The sequence below is a fragment of the Perissodus microlepis genome, chromosome 19, assembly GCF_051167445.1.
Source record: "Perissodus microlepis isolate ML-2025 ecotype Zambia chromosome 19, ASM5116744v1, whole genome shotgun sequence".
Taxonomy (NCBI): Eukaryota; Metazoa; Chordata; class Actinopteri; order Cichliformes; family Cichlidae; genus Perissodus; species Perissodus microlepis.
The window spans coordinates 8,566,651-8,583,863 of NC_140479.1; the positions used below are offsets into that span (position 1 = coordinate 8,566,651).

At 46.1% G+C, this 17,213-nt stretch overlaps 2 protein-coding genes across 6 annotated transcripts in view; both read right to left on the reverse strand.

The window, feature by feature from the left end:
* Positions 1-1,846: 1,846 nt before the first annotated feature.
* kbtbd11 (kelch repeat and BTB (POZ) domain containing 11) lies at positions 1,847-6,445 on the reverse strand. The gene is made up of 2 exons (XM_084915602.1): positions 5,826-6,445; positions 1,847-5,288 (listed from the first exon to the last, which is right to left on the reverse strand). Exon 2 carries the CDS (start codon positions 5,195-5,197, stop codon positions 3,284-3,286), a length of 1,914 nt encoding a protein of 637 aa, XP_084771728.1. The 5' UTR covers positions 5,198-5,288; positions 5,826-6,445; the 3' UTR covers positions 1,847-3,283.
* Positions 6,446-7,633: 1,188 nt separating this feature from the next.
* Positions 7,634-17,213, reverse strand: part of arhgef10 (Rho guanine nucleotide exchange factor (GEF) 10) — a 43,754-nt gene continuing 34,174 nt past the window's right edge. For 3 of the 5 annotated variants that reach the window (XM_084915598.1, XM_084915599.1, XM_084915596.1), the window contains 4 exons: positions 16,917-17,091; positions 10,758-10,880; positions 9,215-9,709; positions 7,634-9,131 (listed from right to left, as the gene is read on the reverse strand). In XM_084915598.1, the coding sequence (XP_084771724.1) occupies positions 9,228-9,709; positions 10,758-10,880; positions 16,917-17,091 (780 nt within the window). In that variant the 3' untranslated portion in view covers positions 7,634-9,131; positions 9,215-9,227. Of the gene's footprint in view, positions 9,132-9,214; positions 9,710-10,757; positions 10,881-16,916; positions 17,092-17,213 lie in introns of those variants that run through there. The other 2 variants (XM_084915597.1, XM_084915601.1) reach the window with 2 other exon arrangements.

The window sequence follows — 17,213 nt, forward strand, 5'->3', positions numbered from 1 at the left end:
TCACCGACTGAGACACAAGAAGGGAGGGACAGATCTGACACCAAAAGCTCTAGACACTGGTTAATCCTTCTTTATGACTCAATTATTGACCAGAATTTATAAAATTAACTTCATGTTTTATTCAGTAAGACATGAAACTAATGACTGACCCAGTAAAGTCATTGGCGAGAGAGCCGTGACCCGTTTAGCCACAAATTCCTACAAGTCTTCTTGGAACCAGGGGAGGCGCCCCCTGGTGGTCATCAGAAAGCATACAGATTCAGTGACTGGGAAACCTGCAAATGTTGTAAAAGGATACAACAATAACTCACCAAGTACAATACCTTCTGTTGTGTGTGTGTGTGTGTGTGGGGGGGGGGGGTATTTTTTAATTGCTCTTATGGTTTCAGTTTCAGTGACGTGGAGAAGTCTTGAGTCATCCCTCGTTTATTCACATTTTGGTAGAAAAATCTGAAATAGTTGCAGTGATTTAGTGAAACATGGGAAAACATGCATGACGTTTCTGCATTTCTAACAGGTTTGAAATATTCTATGACCACCTTTATTCTTCAGCGCAGCCTGAACCATCTTAGGTAGATTTCTTTAAGCAGTCATCTTGAATAGTTCCCCGGACTTCTTGAAGGATAATTTCAAGCTCCTCTCTGGATGTACACTGCTTTTCCATTCCGTGTTTTCCTGTTCGGAAATGTTTTTACTGCATCAGCAGTGTGTTTGGGATCAGGTTACCTGCATGGTGGATCACAATCTGCTGGTACTTTTCTGGATTCGTAATTTCATCAACTTTGACAAAACCCCCCAAACCACAGAAGCAAATTCTATGTGTCCTGTAAGTCGAGTCAAGTCAGAGTTATTTCTGTAGCACACTTTAAATAACCTATGCTGACCAAAATATACACTAGCAAATATACACTATATATAACAGTCACTACATCAACAATAAAACTCAAATAAAATAAGTATAAAGACGGCGTTTGCATAATAACAGTCAAGACAGTTCACTCAGCTAGTGTTTTAAAGTGAGTGAAAGACTGGAGGGCTCTGATGTGAACACGTAAGATTGGGAGCCACCTCTGCTTTCAAGCCCGGATCTACAAATATCAAAGAGCAGCCAGTTCGCAGACCTCAGGCTCAGGTAGGATCGTCGGGTTCTGTCAGGTAAAGGAGCACCAAACTGTGGAGACTCTTAAAAACAAGAAAAGGTAAACTGGATCCTGACCACAGATTATTTATATGACGTTAAAATTATACACATTGCATCAGTGTTTATTTAATACTCGTGAATACAAACAGGCATATCACTGTTACTTTGTTTAATAACAATATTAACATGGAATAACTCTTGATAATGTTTAATAATATAAAAAGATGGTAAATTGTCATAAATATATTCAACACTTCCTGTTATATTGAGAATTAAGTTTGTAGGTCGTTCAGTAATAACTGAATTATGATGAAATCTGAAGGTGATGGAAATTTAGATGTTTATATGAGCCTAAAATAATAACACGGGTTTCCTGTAAGGCCGGGGTGGGGACCTCCAGGCCTCGAGGGCCGGTGTCCTGCAGGTTTTAGATGCGTCCTTGATCCAACACAGCTGATTCAAATGGTTAAATGACCTCCTCAACATATCTTCAAGTTCTCCAGAGGCCTGGTAATGAACTAATCCAATTTGTGTTGACCGGGGTTTTATCTAAAACCTGCAGGACTGTTCCCCACCACTGCTCTAAAGGTCATAGATTTAGTGCTATTACAGCAGTGTCCACAAGATGGCAGTGTAGCTCCATGGCAGATTAACCAGAAGGCTGGCGCCCTTCCCCATCACCACAGAAACATTCAAAACACCAGATCAGTTTCAGACATAAAATATTTTATTTGAAGCACTTAGTTCTGATATACATTATCCCACAGCTCGTTTCTTAGCCCACTCCAAATGTCACGAACAGGAAGCCGTTGCCTTGCGTTGCATTAATTCACCGACCATCACAGCAGCAGATCCAAAACTACCAACACCCCCCCCCCATAAATTCACAAAATCTACAGATTCCAGCCGTCCAAATATCAAGACCACATCCATTTTTGTCTGAGTCGCACTGATTGCTCAGAGACACTTCTACAAACATTATCAAAAGCAGTTTGATTTTAGGAATATATCAGCACTAGCTTCCGTACAAAACGCCCACTGTGTTACTGAAGCGACCACGAATGCTGTAAAATGTCCAAAAGAAGAGTAGCGTGTGTATTCACGTGCACAGATGCAAGAACAACATGGCTTATTAGCGTTGGTGCAGAATCATCAGGATCTCTTTTTTACTAGACTGACTGAAGGCAATGTAGTGTCAGATCTGACCTTTGACCTGAAAGCTAAGCATGAATTAAAGTAATCAGCTGGCATGTGAATACAAACCTGTAGCAGAGGGTCTTTGTGCACGGGGAGTAACCTGCATCCTTAAACTTTCCTGAACCTGCCTGTGAGCAGCAAACCACAGGCCTGTGTCCTGTGCAGAAATGCTATTGCTTTAGGTTTTTCCTGCAGTGACAAAAGTAGTGAAATCCTTTTAAAAAATAAAAAACAAAAAAAGAAAAGTTAGTGTGTTGGTTTTAATAGAGCCTGACGGGGTAGTTATCTTTGGCTAAATGTAAAGTATGCACCATGTGCAAAATAGATACATGTAATTTATACATATTTGATCATAATGGCTTCGATTTCTGATTTATAAATATAAAGCTTTAGCTTTAGTGTGGCGGGGACCTTATTGGGGTGGTTTCGAAGACGTGGTGTTTGAAGAGAACTGCACTTCTTCCAGATTCCACTCACAATAACTACAAACAGCATTACAGCAGAAGCACTCGTTGCATAGAACCTGTGTGTGTCGTTCACAAAGCGCACTAGAACAGCTTCCATCTTCCATCAATAAAACACTCGCTTATGTTACCAGTCACAGGTCAGCTAGTTAATACAGTAATATCTAAAACTACAAAAAAAGTCACCAAACAAAAGATTAGCACACAAATTAATCACTTTCATCGTGTCATTATCTGCAGAAACTAATATCGTTGCATTCGTTCAACATTAAAAAAAGGTTTGTTTTTAAGGCTCGACCCTGCAGATGCATTACAGCGCCATGCAAATACACACATTCGATTGCAAGCAGGCAATGAGACACTGAGATAGGAAGCTGACATTGAAGAGTGTACATAAGGTCTTCTGCTTATTGCAGGCTTACTATGACACATTTATTGTGTTATTCTCTCTCTCTCACACACACACACACGCACAGACACGCTACGCAACTCTTTCAGGCTTTTCGGGCAAAGTGAGAACAAACGGAAAAAGAACGCCTTTCGCCTCCAGAGGTGCCCTCAGCGTCTCCTCAACAAAGTAGGCGTTCTCCTCCTCCACTACAAACTGGAGAGTCTGGCTTTTGTTCACGCAGTAGATGCAGTTCCCGATGACGGCACACCTGAAGGGTAAGTGACTCCCGAGCCTCTGCGACATGCAGTCGTGCCACATTTTCACGATGGTGTTGTACTTGAAGACGTTGATCCCCTGCTCGCGGCTGACGTCAAAGCGGTAGATGAAGCTTTTCAGCGCCACCATGTCGGTGGACTTCTTCCTGCTGTTGTTGTAGGGGCACTCCTGCCACTCGTCTCTCTTAGGGTCGTACTTGAGGAGGCGGTAGAAAAGAGAGCCGCCCGATACGTAAATTTCTCCACTGCAGGTGGTCGCCTCGTGGGCCACTGCAAAGGCTCCCTTGGGCAAGGGGGCTACTGTCGTCCAGCGGTCCATTCGAGGGTCGTACTTTTCCACCGTAAACAAACATTCCCCTCCAATGGCATACAGATAGCCATCCATAGATAGGAGCTTTAGCTGGGCACGGGCCTGGTTCAGAGGTCTGACCTCGGCCCAGCGGTTGGTTATAGGGTTGTAACAGAAGACCTTGTCTGAAACTTTGCCTTTGTCCCCGTAGCCCTTTATTCCCCCGGCCACAAACAGGTAATTATACATGGTGCAGATCCCACAGCCTTTAGTATTTACGTCCTCGGGCATGGCAGTCAAAGGTCTCCAGTCATTTGCTGTCTCGTTAAAGTGGTAAATCATATGGTTCTCCTCCAAAGACCCCACCGACAAGGGGCTCTGTGGCCGGCTGCCACAGCGACTTGGCGGCCGGCTTCCAACTCGGTCGAACACGTCGTTTATCTCTGCAACCATCAGAGTCTTCCTCCCCTCCATTCTCTTCTTCAGAATCAGATCCCTCTCGGATCCCGTCAAACGCCCGTACGCGGCGGGGTCTTTGAGGACCTGGAGGAAGTTGTCGCTCATGAATCCGTAGGTGGTCTCCTTCAGTTCACTCAGCCGCTGCTTCTTGGCGATGGTGAGGATCTCGTAGCAGTTCTCCGCCGTGATTTGTTCAGACATGGAGTCCATAGCTGCCTGGACGGCACAGGGGATCTGCAGGATTTTAGCCCCCGTGATGACATCGACTACATTGTCTTTGCTAACACTGATGTTTGAAGTGTAAACATAGTCTATCAACGTGGACAAAGTCTTATAACTGATACCCTTCACTTTCAGGATGTTGCGTGACAGCCGTGCTTTGAAGTAGTCACTCTTCTCAGCTAGGACAGACCTGTGAGCGTTGATCGTCTGCCCACCTACCTCTATGACTAAGTCGGGCTCACTTTGGGGCTGTGTGTTTCCAGCTTCCTGGCTGCCGTCCCTGTGCGCCAGGATTGATTTTAGAGCTGGCTGATCGGCTTCCTGTTGGGCCTGGCTGGGCAGGTGTATGGAGGAATCTGCACTGTAGGACACTTTAGCTCGGGCGCCGTTGGGGATTTCGCCACCTGCACAGTTTTGCCGCATGCCAGCAATGTGATTGGAGCCAGTGTGAGGTGGGACTTCTGGACTTTCCTTGTCACCTGAAAGGTAAAACCGATCAGCAGTCGAGATGTACGAGCTGCCACCTTTCTGGTTATCAGTGTGGTTATTCTCCATCAGGCTTCCATCCAGCAGGTATTCCTTTTCAAACCCTGGAGGAGGGCTGAAGCCGGGCTCATCTTGCAGGAATCCCTGGACGAACCCTGGACATAAATTCCTGTTTTTGTCAGTAAGCGTGACAAAGTCCGAGTTCGCCGTGTGGAGGATGGCATCAGCCTCCACAGTGACAGCCCCTCCTCCCTGCCTGTGGCCCTCAGTCATCTCAATGTACTCACTGGTGATGGGAGACGGCGTCCTCACTGATCATGCTGAGCGGACGGACAAAGCTGTGAGGGGATTCCTCTCTCTTCACCTACAGTTGGAGAAAACAAAGAGGGAATTTAACCAACATCCCGTGGACTAGAACAAAAAGAACCCGTCTGGAAGCTGCAAAGACTTTCTCGCTCTCTAAGGGGCGCCCTTTCTCTAATATCTTGAAAACATTTGAAGGAAAAAGACTTTGCTGCCAGTAATGATTTGCCATCACGCACTGCCTTTGAGCAACATCTGCAGCTCAACAAAGAAACAAGTAATCCCGACATGCAGCTTCTGCAAACTGCCCACTGCAATAATCACCCTGTCCTCTCTATGTGGTAATCTGTACACATGCAGAACGCATGCGCATATGGTGGCACTCCGATGGAATAATGTTTAATAGGAAGGAAAACGGGTATTTTTGCAATTGTGTCCAAAACTCCTGTTTGTTTCCTTCAAGGATAACGTCGCTCGAACGAGCCACAGCTGCTCATTCATTAGAACTGAGTCGGATTTAAAGCGTTTTCGTGTAATTGCAACACAATGTGAAACCAAAGCATGGATTTTTGCGCGTTCTCGGTAAACTGCGACCTACCTTCGTTTTCTGGCTGTGATCAACAGCTCGACACCAGCGCTTTCCCTGCTCGTCCCCGCACAAAGCTCAGTTACGTAAGACAGTCCCGATGAAGCTGCGAGCCTGAGCTCTCCGGGACGAGTTCACCTCACGGTCGATTCCGATTCCGATTCACGGTCACCTTTATCTCTACCTCCGGACACTCCGGGCTGCCGTTTCATCCGCTCATCCTGTAAAATGTGCCGGAGCTCCGCGGCGGAGGCGAGGCAGGGGGACGATCAAACAGTCATCTCAAGTCACACCTCCTTCAGATCAGCCGTGGACGTGTAATTTCCTCCGGTGGAAAGTGCGGAGAGCCGATGCGCGCGTCCAAGCTGGAGCAGAGGACCGCAGTGATAGGCTCCCACCTCCACGAGCACTCCGGATGTTGATTTTTGTTGTCTTTATTTATTTGTGGAACAGCTGGCAGGAGCGAGGTGGTTATTATTGACCCAGACCACGCCCTCATCGGTCGGCGTTAACCCCACACTCAACGGCGCGTGCCTCCATCTGCTGTGCGCGCGCTGGACGCAGCATTCCTGCACATGATCCGTGTGAGGGGGGACCGCGGGGGGTCAGATATAAGTCCACGTGCATGTAACATCTGTAAGCTCATATAAGCATTACACCCCCCCCCCCAATACTAAAAAGACCGCTTCAGTACAATTCATATGTGCTAATACAGAAACAATGAGATCTGCGAAAACTTTGTGACAGTGGGTACAACCTGCAGAGGGTCAGCCGTGACGTCACCACACGTATGGAGGAAAAAGCCCGTGGAGGTCCTGGATGGCTGCGGTCAGTGGCTCATCCCGGGTAGCCAAAGCATGGCATCATTCCACATCAGAGATGCAGCTCACAGCTGAGCGTCTTTAAAACTAAAACACTGAAAATATATTTAAAGCATTCGCCACCCTGTCAACGGAATGACCGCTAACATCAAAAAATGTGAAAACAAATCCAGGAGGCTTTCCCTGCATGAGATACAGTACATAACAGATTTATTACACTGTGTTTATGCCACATCTGCCCCAAATCAACAGCACTGGTAATTACCAAAGTCATGTTTCATGTTTGTGTTTAGGCTAATCCACCAGTATGCACAAGCTCTCTAATCAAAATGATATTGTTAATGCTAAAACATAATTATTGCTTTATATTTACTGATAACTACAGTTATTTATTTGCAATCCTGAACAGAAAGATGAATTTCAGCGATTGAATGTTCAGCTTGATTAATTCCTGACTTCTCAGAATGTTCCCACTCAAACCCTGCAGTGTGCATGTGGCAGAATCTATACAGGCAGGTGAATGAGCCATGCTCTCTGAGCTCATCTATACAAAATGACAGAGCTGTCAGATCAGTTCAGTCCCATTACATTTATGTAACACAGTTTACAACTGATCTCAAGGTGCTTCGTACTGCGAGGAAAAGACTCAGAGATAACTGTGTGTTTGAAGAGGTTTCAGTTACAAGCTTTTAACATGGAGAAAGAAGCATTTACTTCTTCCTTAATGGGCTTTTATATTGGTCACTAAAGCACTGCACTTTTATAGTATTCTTTGAATATCTTCCATCTTTGCTCATATATAAAGGACTTTTTAGTCAAACCGTATAATATTTCATGTTTTTGTGTTTAAAAGAGGACAGCCTCACAAAGCAGCAGCAGCGTGGGTCTGTGACCTCTCCTCCACGGAGGCTGCATGTCTTAACAACTGACCTTCAGATATAAAAATAGAGGGGAGCCACGGCGAGGGCATCAAACAAATATCAACCCTATGAGATTAGAGGGCATTCAGCTGGGAGTTTTAATGCCAGATATTTTCAGAACAAAGCCTCGCCGAGGACTGATACAAGCACATGAAATGAGCATCTCCATGGAAACCTCAGGGTCAGACGGAAAACAAAAGACTTCCCGTTGCAGAGCTGTCAGACAGCCTGATAACTGGGTTACTTCCAATGAGATAATCTGTGTTTGACTTCTAGTTAATGCAACATTCTGTAGGTGCAGCATATAAAACACTACCCAGAAAACTCAGATCAGTATTAGCAATCAGGCCGGGGTGCTGAGGATTGTGGGAACATGTCCAAATGTCTATTTTTGTTAGAACTCATAGTGAAACCTGGTTGTGCAATGGTGGACGTGGGCGTTATGAGAGAAAGTGCCTTGACCCTCTCTGCTCCGCAGCAGGAGAAATCCTGGAAGAGCTGCATCAGGCTCAGTTCCTGCCGCCCCTCAGGCACATTGCTAGTCCCAGCATGTACCGATGGCTGCACACAATCACAGCGCAGTGCAAGGTTAGAGTCGAGCACAGAGGCACGCCGACACCCTTTGGCCCTCTGATCGTCTCCGAGTCGTCTCGCACACTGTGTGTCTTCACCACCATGCGACCGCCTGTGTGTTAGTGTGCTCCTCTGTAAACCTGAACAAGTGACAAATCTCCACTAAACTTCAAAGGAAAAAAGTTTACTCAATAAAACAACGTTTATAGATTTGTTAATAAACATAAGTACATAAAAGGCACGAGAAAAGTATAAATCTTTTATATATATTTTCTTAAAACATTGTTATGCCAGAAAAAAAGTGAATTAGGGTAAAAAAAAACAAAAAAAAAGACAATCTGTCGTGTTCGCAGCAAATCTTTCCTCCCTTTAAGAACAGAAACCTGGCCAGCAGGGATCCTCATCAGGCCTTCACAAACTCATTTATTCATCTGAAGTTTACCTTTTTAAAAATCCCTTTTCTCTGTTAACATAATAGTCTGAGCATCAGAGATGATACACGAGTAAATAGTTTCCATAAGGACACACACACACACACACACACTCCTACACACACTCCTGAGCCGTCACACTTACAAAGTCCAACTCTGATCTAACCACTGTCCAAAGCCCAGCTCTAATCTTACAACAAACGTTCACGTGACAGCAGATACCTCGCGCGTCTTCAGGCAGTCTGGACCGCCGCTTGTTATCTCCTAATTTCTTTTCAACACTGATTTAAATACTGCAAATCCAGATGTTGGACCTGAAACACTAGAGAGCACTGAAATGAGTTAGCTAGGTTACAGAGCAACGTCCAACACTCGGTAGCAACAGAGACGGTTTCTGTTACAGGTCCGTCCTCAGTACGACCTTCGACCGTCGGTAGCTGTCATTTCCTCCTGGTTTTTCGGATCTTTGTCCCGTTCCGGTTTAAATAAGACACTTAGTTGCTTTGAGTGATCCCAAATATTCTGTCAAGTGTTAACAGTAGACCTTGTTGTGTGCAGCACTTCTGGATTCACCTGAGGAAAACAAAAGGGTACATGTAAGGATTTCTATACTTCATGTAGACATTACCTGCTGATCACTAATGCTAACCTCCCACCTTGGTGCTGGAGTCACATGTTGAGTAAGGGGATCTGCCAGATCATGATGGTAGAGGTGGTGTCCTCATGGCGAGACTGCTTGGTCTTCTTGTTGACCCTGCGGTGTCCCAGACCTCCAGAGACCACCAAGAGAGAGCTGACATCCACCTTACTTGAGCGGCGGCCTCTCTGGTGATGGGCCGGGTCGTGGAGCACATCATAAAGGGCCCCGTCCTCAGGCCCGTGCTCCAACGAACCCTGGGATGGAGCCAGCGAGCCACAGGACGAGGAGGACAGGGAGTCCTGGAGAGCCATGGCAGTGCAGCCCGCCTCTCCCAGCCACACCCCTCGTCCCTGCGAGGGGGTCGGGGCTGAGTCTGATGGAGGCTGGGTGCTCTCCACATCCTTTGACTCTGCAGGCTGCAGTGGGCCTGATGGCTGGTTACACACTGCAGCGGCAGCGGTGAGGAACTTCACCGGTCCACTGTGAGCATGTAAGGACACCATGCCCCGACCTACGAACGGGCACGAACATTCAAAGTTAATCTCAGACTTTAACCTGGACATGTTGTTTATCATAGATGCAGGTACACTCCACAGTACACTATGAACCTTAGTGACACCCTGTTCTAAATATGATGTCAAACCAACCTTTGTAGCTGTAACAGCTTCAACTCTTCTAGGAAGGCTTTCCACAAGGTTGGGGAGTGTTTATGGGATTTTTAAAAATGTCTAATTCATCCCAAAGTCGTTCTATCAGGACCCTGTGCGGGCCAGTCAAGTTCATCCACACCAAACTCGTCCATGTCTTTATGGACCTCGTTTTGTGCACTGGTGTGCAGTCGTGTCAGAACAGGAAGGGGCCATCCCCAAACTGCTCCCACAAAGTTGGGAGGATGCAGTTGTCCAAAGTGTCTTTGTATGCTGAAGCATTAAGGGTTCCTTTCACTGGATCGAAGGGGCAGAGCCCCACTCCTAGAAAAACAACCCCCTCCACCAAACTTTACACTTGGCACAGTGCAGTCAGACGAGTACCGTTGCCCTGGCAACCCTCAAACACAGACTCGTCCATTGGATTGTCAGATGGAGAAGCGTGATTCGTCACTCCAGAGAAAAACGTCTCCTCTGCTCTGGAATCCAGTGCTTTACTCCACTGCATCCGATGCTTTCATTGCGCTTGGTGATGCAAGTCTTGGTCACCATGGAAACACTGTTCCTGAGCTAATCTGAAGGCCACATGAACTTCGGAGGTCTGCAGCATTCCCAATCTCTTCCACTCTGTTATAATCCCACTAACAGCTGACTGTGGAACATTTAGTGGTGAGGAAAGTTCATGACTGGATTATACACCTGTGCCATTGAATTGACTGGAACACCTGAATTCAGTAACTTGAATGGTTGAGTGAATCATTTTGGGACTATAGTGTTGGTTACTGCACCTTTAATGTCTCACAGCAGAAATGAGCACAAAAGTTGCATAATGTAACTTTTGTAGTCAGTGTGTACTACAGGTCCAAACAGCTGCCCACATACACCCACCATGCAGTGATGTTAGAGTGTTACCTGTTACTTTAGGGATGCCCTGCAGCCTGGGGACAGAGAGCGCTACAGTCACTCCCAGGTTGGTCCCTACCAGCAGCAGACCGTGACAAACCAGCAGACTGCTCACCGACACCCTCTGGTTCCCTACAGAAAAGGCAGGAACATCAGTTTAGTCACACCTAAATGAATGAATGCTTTCTGGAGTAAAACCACTGATAGGTGTTTATAATGAGACGCAGCTTAGCAAACGCATCCTCCCACACCGAGCGCACAGTCACAGGGTCACTTTACCAGGCTGCATAACAACAAACCACAGTGCGGTGCAAAGCATGGAGGGAGGTACGAGGCAAAATCTCTGCAGCCATCATGTTCAACGCTCACTTGTCTCCAGGGCAACGTAGAGAGGAGCCTAAATAAAAGCAGCTCTTTTCAAGTATTTGAACAGAGTAAGTGAACTATTATAGTCGCTTTGAGTCAAACAAACAAACACAAAAGTGTTACGTAACAGGAGTGAGGCGTAATGCAGTAATTAGCGAAGGAGCTCTGCCTCTATTCAGAAAACTTCGGGCGGTTACAATAGAACAATCTGAGCCGACCTTTCCTGCGGTCGCAGACATCGCTGTGAGGCCACTTTGCAGGCTAAAAGCTGCGATTGTTCGGTTAACCTTTCAGCAGCAATAAATTCAGCCGCCTTTGTTAAGCGACTTATTACGTGGAACCTGGAACTCATCTCAGAACATCTCCACTTGTTGGGAATCAGCCGTGAATGCAGTCAGACAAATTTATCATATTTTTTATGACTGTAATAAGGATCTGGGGTTTTTGTAAAAACACAGTCCTATGTGGGCGGCGAGACTGTCGTGAGTCATTACTGCTGCAACAGCTTGACTTGAATTTCCTCCCTCAAAGTAATCCTCTCGGGCTTTAGCCAAAATTACTGCCAGTCTATCTGCCTGACCCCCCCACTAGAGCTGACCCCTCGCATGAGGCGCACGCTCCACGCTGCCATACTTCCCGGAATCCTGCCAGATATGCGGGCAGGTACTGGGCCTGCGTCTTGCCACATGTGCTTCTAATGAGAGCCCAGAGTTAGCAGAAGCACGCAGACTGCCGGTTGGGGGTCTTGCTCAACTTCCTTCTTTCATAATATTTGGAGTTCCCCACCCAGAGGGTGAACTAAAATAAACCCGGAGTGAACGGCAACACGACCAGGCTTTGGCCTTCATCCTTCACCAGAGCACTTCTTTGATCGCCACTTAGTCTTGACAACCAGCAGCAGGACGCCGGAGTAAATCCCAAACATTGCAAAAACACCCTGCATCAGCCTTTCAGCCTGGAAAGAACTCCGATCAGCACATTGTGAGTAACAGCAGCGTCAACTTCTTCTATCGCGCACCCTGAAATGCTGAAGGCAGGTTTGGTCTTTCTGATTCATACCTGCAGTCATCAGTCTGTAGGTCTGTGATTGTTAGCCAAAGATCTGGAGACATTAATTTTAGACCTGTGGTGAATCTAAAGGAGAAGTCATAATTACAGTTTCTCTCTAATGGCAGAGACATTCAAAGGACGTGATGATAGAAAGGCTTAAAAATGGCCACAAACCATTAGCTAGAAGGTAATGTGGGACACACACATGTTATCATTTACAGCTTTTCAACACAAATAATCCCGTAATTTCAGTGCTAGTCTAGCATCCTGCCAAAGAGGAGAACAGATTAAGACAAGTTATAACAGGAGCTGTTTCATGTTCAGCTGCAGTTTTCTCCGTCCACTCGGGCCTTTCAGATCTGAAATGTGCGTCTTTATTCAGCAGTTTGTGCAAAACAAACAAAACAAAAAAAACAGTGGTACACAAACGCGAAGAACTGAAGGTGTTATTTACCCCCCCCATGTTTGCCTGCCATTAGGCCACGCATGGCTGCCTATTTAGGTCACCGAGCGGCAGACAAAGGCAGGCTAGTCCCTCAGCTCAGCAGCCAGCCAGTCGCCACCATCCTCTGAGACATCATCACAGGCAGCCTGCTCCCATGATGGAGTACCACCATTTGATACGTTTACTAAAAATATTACTCTCATTTTCACCAAGCATTAACTCTATTCACTCTTCTCACTGGGTTTTTCCATATTTCCTTCACTTTTTTACTTCTCACATTCCAGTTTACTCAAGAGGTGCAGCTCTGCACCGAGCTGCCCGCTCACATGTTTAATCAAATAAATCCCGAGCAGATCAGGGAGACATGGCAGGCAAAAACATGTTTTTGTTCATGCAGGGTAGATTTTAGGATTTGACTTCTGTAATGAAAAAAGAAAAAACAGAATTCAGAAAAGGTGCAATATAACAAATAACTGCCTCCATGTGAGCGATTAGCTGGGGAATTTTCCTACAGGGAACATTTACATATATCAGAGTTCACTGAACGTTTATGAAAATAACAGAAAAAATTGAAATTTTACAGCTGCTGACAGGAAAATTCTGGATTCTGAACCTGACTTTGTCCAATATTCAGACGGTTTTATAGAGAAACTTTATGTCCAGCAGCGTCTCCTCTCATCTGTCTCATTGAAATGAAAATATCCAGAATAAAACTCGAGCAGGCTTCCCAGTGTGGAAACTACCACTACTTACCTTAAACCTCTTTCAGAAACACGAGCTACAGTATACGTTACAGGGAAAACGATGATGCAATTACAGCGCATTAGCCAGACGTGCGTAAGGAGCTCCCGTTCAAAGATGGGACTCAGCAGAATTGCTCCAACATGCTTGAACATGAGGAGAATAACCCCACCTAGAGCAAGTCCTACTTTCAACACTGCTCCTTTGATCGAGTCAGCCAACCCGGAGACAACGCCCCGATTCCATCTCCACTCCTGCGTTCTGAGCTGCAGAAAAGCCCAAATTGCATTAGGACCTTTCACAGTAAAACGAACTTCCTGCTTTCTGATGAGCTGATATCATTATGACGACTCGGTAAATAAACATTACAGGATGGACAGAATTGCAGCTGAATGAGCGCTCGGTCTAAAAATATCGACGGCGGGCAGTTCCATCTGTCCAAACCGTCGTGCTGACCGTTCCAAATAGAGTTTGTGCAGAAACGGCACATTTCTTGGTTTCACTCTGTCCTCCAGCAGCAGCCTGCAGGGATAAATGCTGCCACGAAACACAGAGTGGAGTACAGGTGAACTCCTCCGTGTGACTGCTTTATTAAAAGGACGTCGCGACCACACAAGCCGGCAGAGCTCGATTTGAATGCTCCCTGACAGGCCAGAGACTCGGGGTTGTTATCAGAGGAAGTCGGCTCTTAATGGCGAGGCCCAGAGGATGAAAGCGTTTATGTGCTGCCGTCTGTCCCACAACCAGCTTCCTCTGTGGTTTCATGGCTTCCATTAGCTAATATGGATACTGAGGTCCAGAAGCAGGCTGCTTTTATTATTTACATCTGTTAGATAATGAGCACTCCTAACACTGAATGTGAGGGGGGGGCTCACTCTGATAATTTTACTTGTGATTAGGGATTTCCTTGAGTACACTTTGGTTTGTAAGTTCAGTGTTTTCAGTGAGCTGCTTTGATTTCTGTCTGAAGTATGATGGAGCAGAAATGCAGTTACGCAGCGCCGCACAGAGTAACTGTGGACGGTGTCGCAGCTGTATGTTCACAGCAGTCACTCACCAACTTTCTCCATCTCACACACCGTCACACACCGTGACTGGAAGAAGAGGTTGGATGCCATCCATCCTTTTCAGGGTCGCGGGGTCGCTAGAGCCTATCCCAGCTGTCTTAGAGTGAGAGGCGGGGTCCACCCTGGACAGGTCGCCAGTCTGTTGCAGGGCCAACACACAGACCGGAGACAACCAGTCACACTCACATTCACTCCTGCATTCACAGCTGTGGGCAATTTAGTGTTTCCAGTTAGCCTAACCCCACTACCTGCACGTCTTTGGACTGTGGGAGGAAGCTGGAGGACCCGGGGAGAACCCACGTGAACACGGGGAGAACATGCAAACTCCAAGGTTGGATGCCGTTCAGAGAAATATCACAACATTTTAGCCATGATGGAAAAATCAGGTCCCAGGACTAAACACATGGGCCCAGTAACACCACCAATGCTGAAGCTGAGGAGTAAACGCAGACAGGTGGATTCACAAAAACAACACAAAAGGTGGAACACGCAGTTCTAAAAGGAAGCCTGACTGTCAACTAAAAAACTTTCAGCCCACGGCTGTCGGTGTTACTCAGGACAAAGGAGGGAAAAAGTGGCTGAAAACTGTTCTGATTGGACCGCGTAAATCCCGACTTCGCAGCCCACAACAACAGCTCCCATCATCCTTTGAGGCTGTGTGTTTTTGGGTCACGCTGATATAACGCAGCAGATTACAAGAGTCGAAGCAGCAGGTCACTGATGACTGCGGCACAGAGATGATTTGATCTGACCTCGACATCATCAGCAGCAACGTCTGCCTCAAACACATCTGCAGCAGAACGTCACCGAAGGTAACGACAGCCTTCCTTGCTACAGGACATGTACAGTAGACTCACTCAAAGGTGTGTTGGGAGTGATGCAAACTCATTAATTTCTGTGACACACGCACAATAACTGTAACTCCTGTTTTCTTTGATACAAGTGGCTGAACAAATATTTGCTCTGCTATAAAAACTCTGCTTTCAACTGTGGACAAACTGTGCATGAAGCATGGCTCATTTAGAGCCATTAAGACCGCTCAGGTCATCAGCTGCAGGTCTTTGAACTGCACCCAGGATTAGATCTCAGCGTGCCGAGGGCGCTTTCTGTTCTCCGGAACACACTGCATGTGTCTGCATTCACAAACCTGTGTGTGTATAAAGCTTTCTTTTGGTATTTTTATGTCCTTAAGATATTGTGGACCTACCTAGGGTTTCATTTGCTTACGTTTAATCGTAATCACAATGATAAAGCTGCAGATTCACAGCATGTGAAGGAGTGGTTCAGTCTGCAGTGCTGTGGTGGAACCACACAATAACTGTACCCACTCTTCATGACACTCCCTCATAGTTGCATTTAATCTAAAGTGCAAAGATTTACTCACTCCATCATGTTTCTGTCAAAGCAGCTGCCTTTGATTGTATTTGCCATGGTCATGTTGAAGTTCAAAGTATTCTGATTACTCAGGATTTAGCTGTAAGTTTGAGTTGTGGGGCGAGTCAAAGCAAACTCTTCAGTTCGGCATCAGCGACTGGCTCGAGCAGTAGCTCAGCCACAGACAGACCACGTGCTGTATGTAAATGTGACGTCACGATCGTGTGAGTTATTAAAAGGATGATCCTCTATTTGTTTTTAAAGCGTTTAGATATGGCCTGGATTTCCTTTTAACACACAAAGCTGCCTTAAAATCAACTTGACAAAGTCCAAAGTGTTTTTATGCAGCACCATGAGCAGACAAACTGAGAGGTTTCTGTTTCCTTGTTTAGACTAAGGAGCTTTTGGAAAAAGGAGTGTGACAAACAGAAGCTGCCTGCAGCGATGTTGAAGACACCGAGCGTGGTGATGCGAGGTGACGGGGCGTGTATCACAGGCCGCGGCTGCTGGGCTGGGTTGGAGCAAATATATCTGATGGGATGGTCACAAGATTAGAAATCAGCAGATTTTGTCAGGCAGTTTGCGAGCGCTGTAGTCTCTGTGAGGCAAACTCACATTACCGAGTGATGCTGAACAGACGGGGAGCAGTTCTCACAGTGATAAAGGCGGGGCTTCTTAAAGTCTCTGAATATAGTACAAAATGTAACATTCATTGGTCACTGCGTAGAAGAAAGCACAGAAAAGAAGCAGGGCAGCAGTTTAAGCAGCATAGTGTCGCACATTAGCTGCATGCAACATGTGCTGTTCAAGTTTTCATTGGATAGTGACAGATGGAAGAGGAAGGTCCCAGCTACATTTTATTGGTGGTCACCAATAAAACCCCAAATAGACTTGAAAAGTTAAAGTTATTAACTTTATGTAAGACTTAAATTATTATTTAAAAATCAGTTTAAAGCTGATCCGTGCTCAAGTCGGGGGAATACGAGCCCAAGTTATGCAAAATTATGCAAGATATCTAAAAATATGCATGAAAGAAGTTGAATTTCAAACCTTCCACTGTAATATTTAATAGTCTGTGAGGATTTGAAACGCTTTGCCAGTCTCACAGTGAAGATTATGTCTTACCTGGAAGTATACTGTGGACAGGTGTGGCGATGTTGATGTCCTGCAGGTGCTCTAGGGTTTCGGTGTGGAAGAGGCGCAGCGTGGAACCAGAGCTGAAGGCAATCCATATGCCCACCCCGGCCACCACCATGTGTGACACCACCATGCCCTCATCTTGGTGGGCCTCTAACTGCCGCTGAAGGAGAAGAAGGTGACACGAGTTCCTCGTTATCTACTGAAAATTTACTGGAACTGAGACCGAGGGGAAGACCTGAAGACCAGGCGTGCATTCGTCGCGTGACGCCATAACTAATTTCA

What these genes read in the sequence shown, in the direction of transcription:
- kbtbd11 (XM_084915602.1), bottom strand. Translation starts at nt 5,197, where the DNA reads ATGACTGAGGGCCACAGGCAGGGAGGAGGGGCTGTCACTGTGGAGGCT.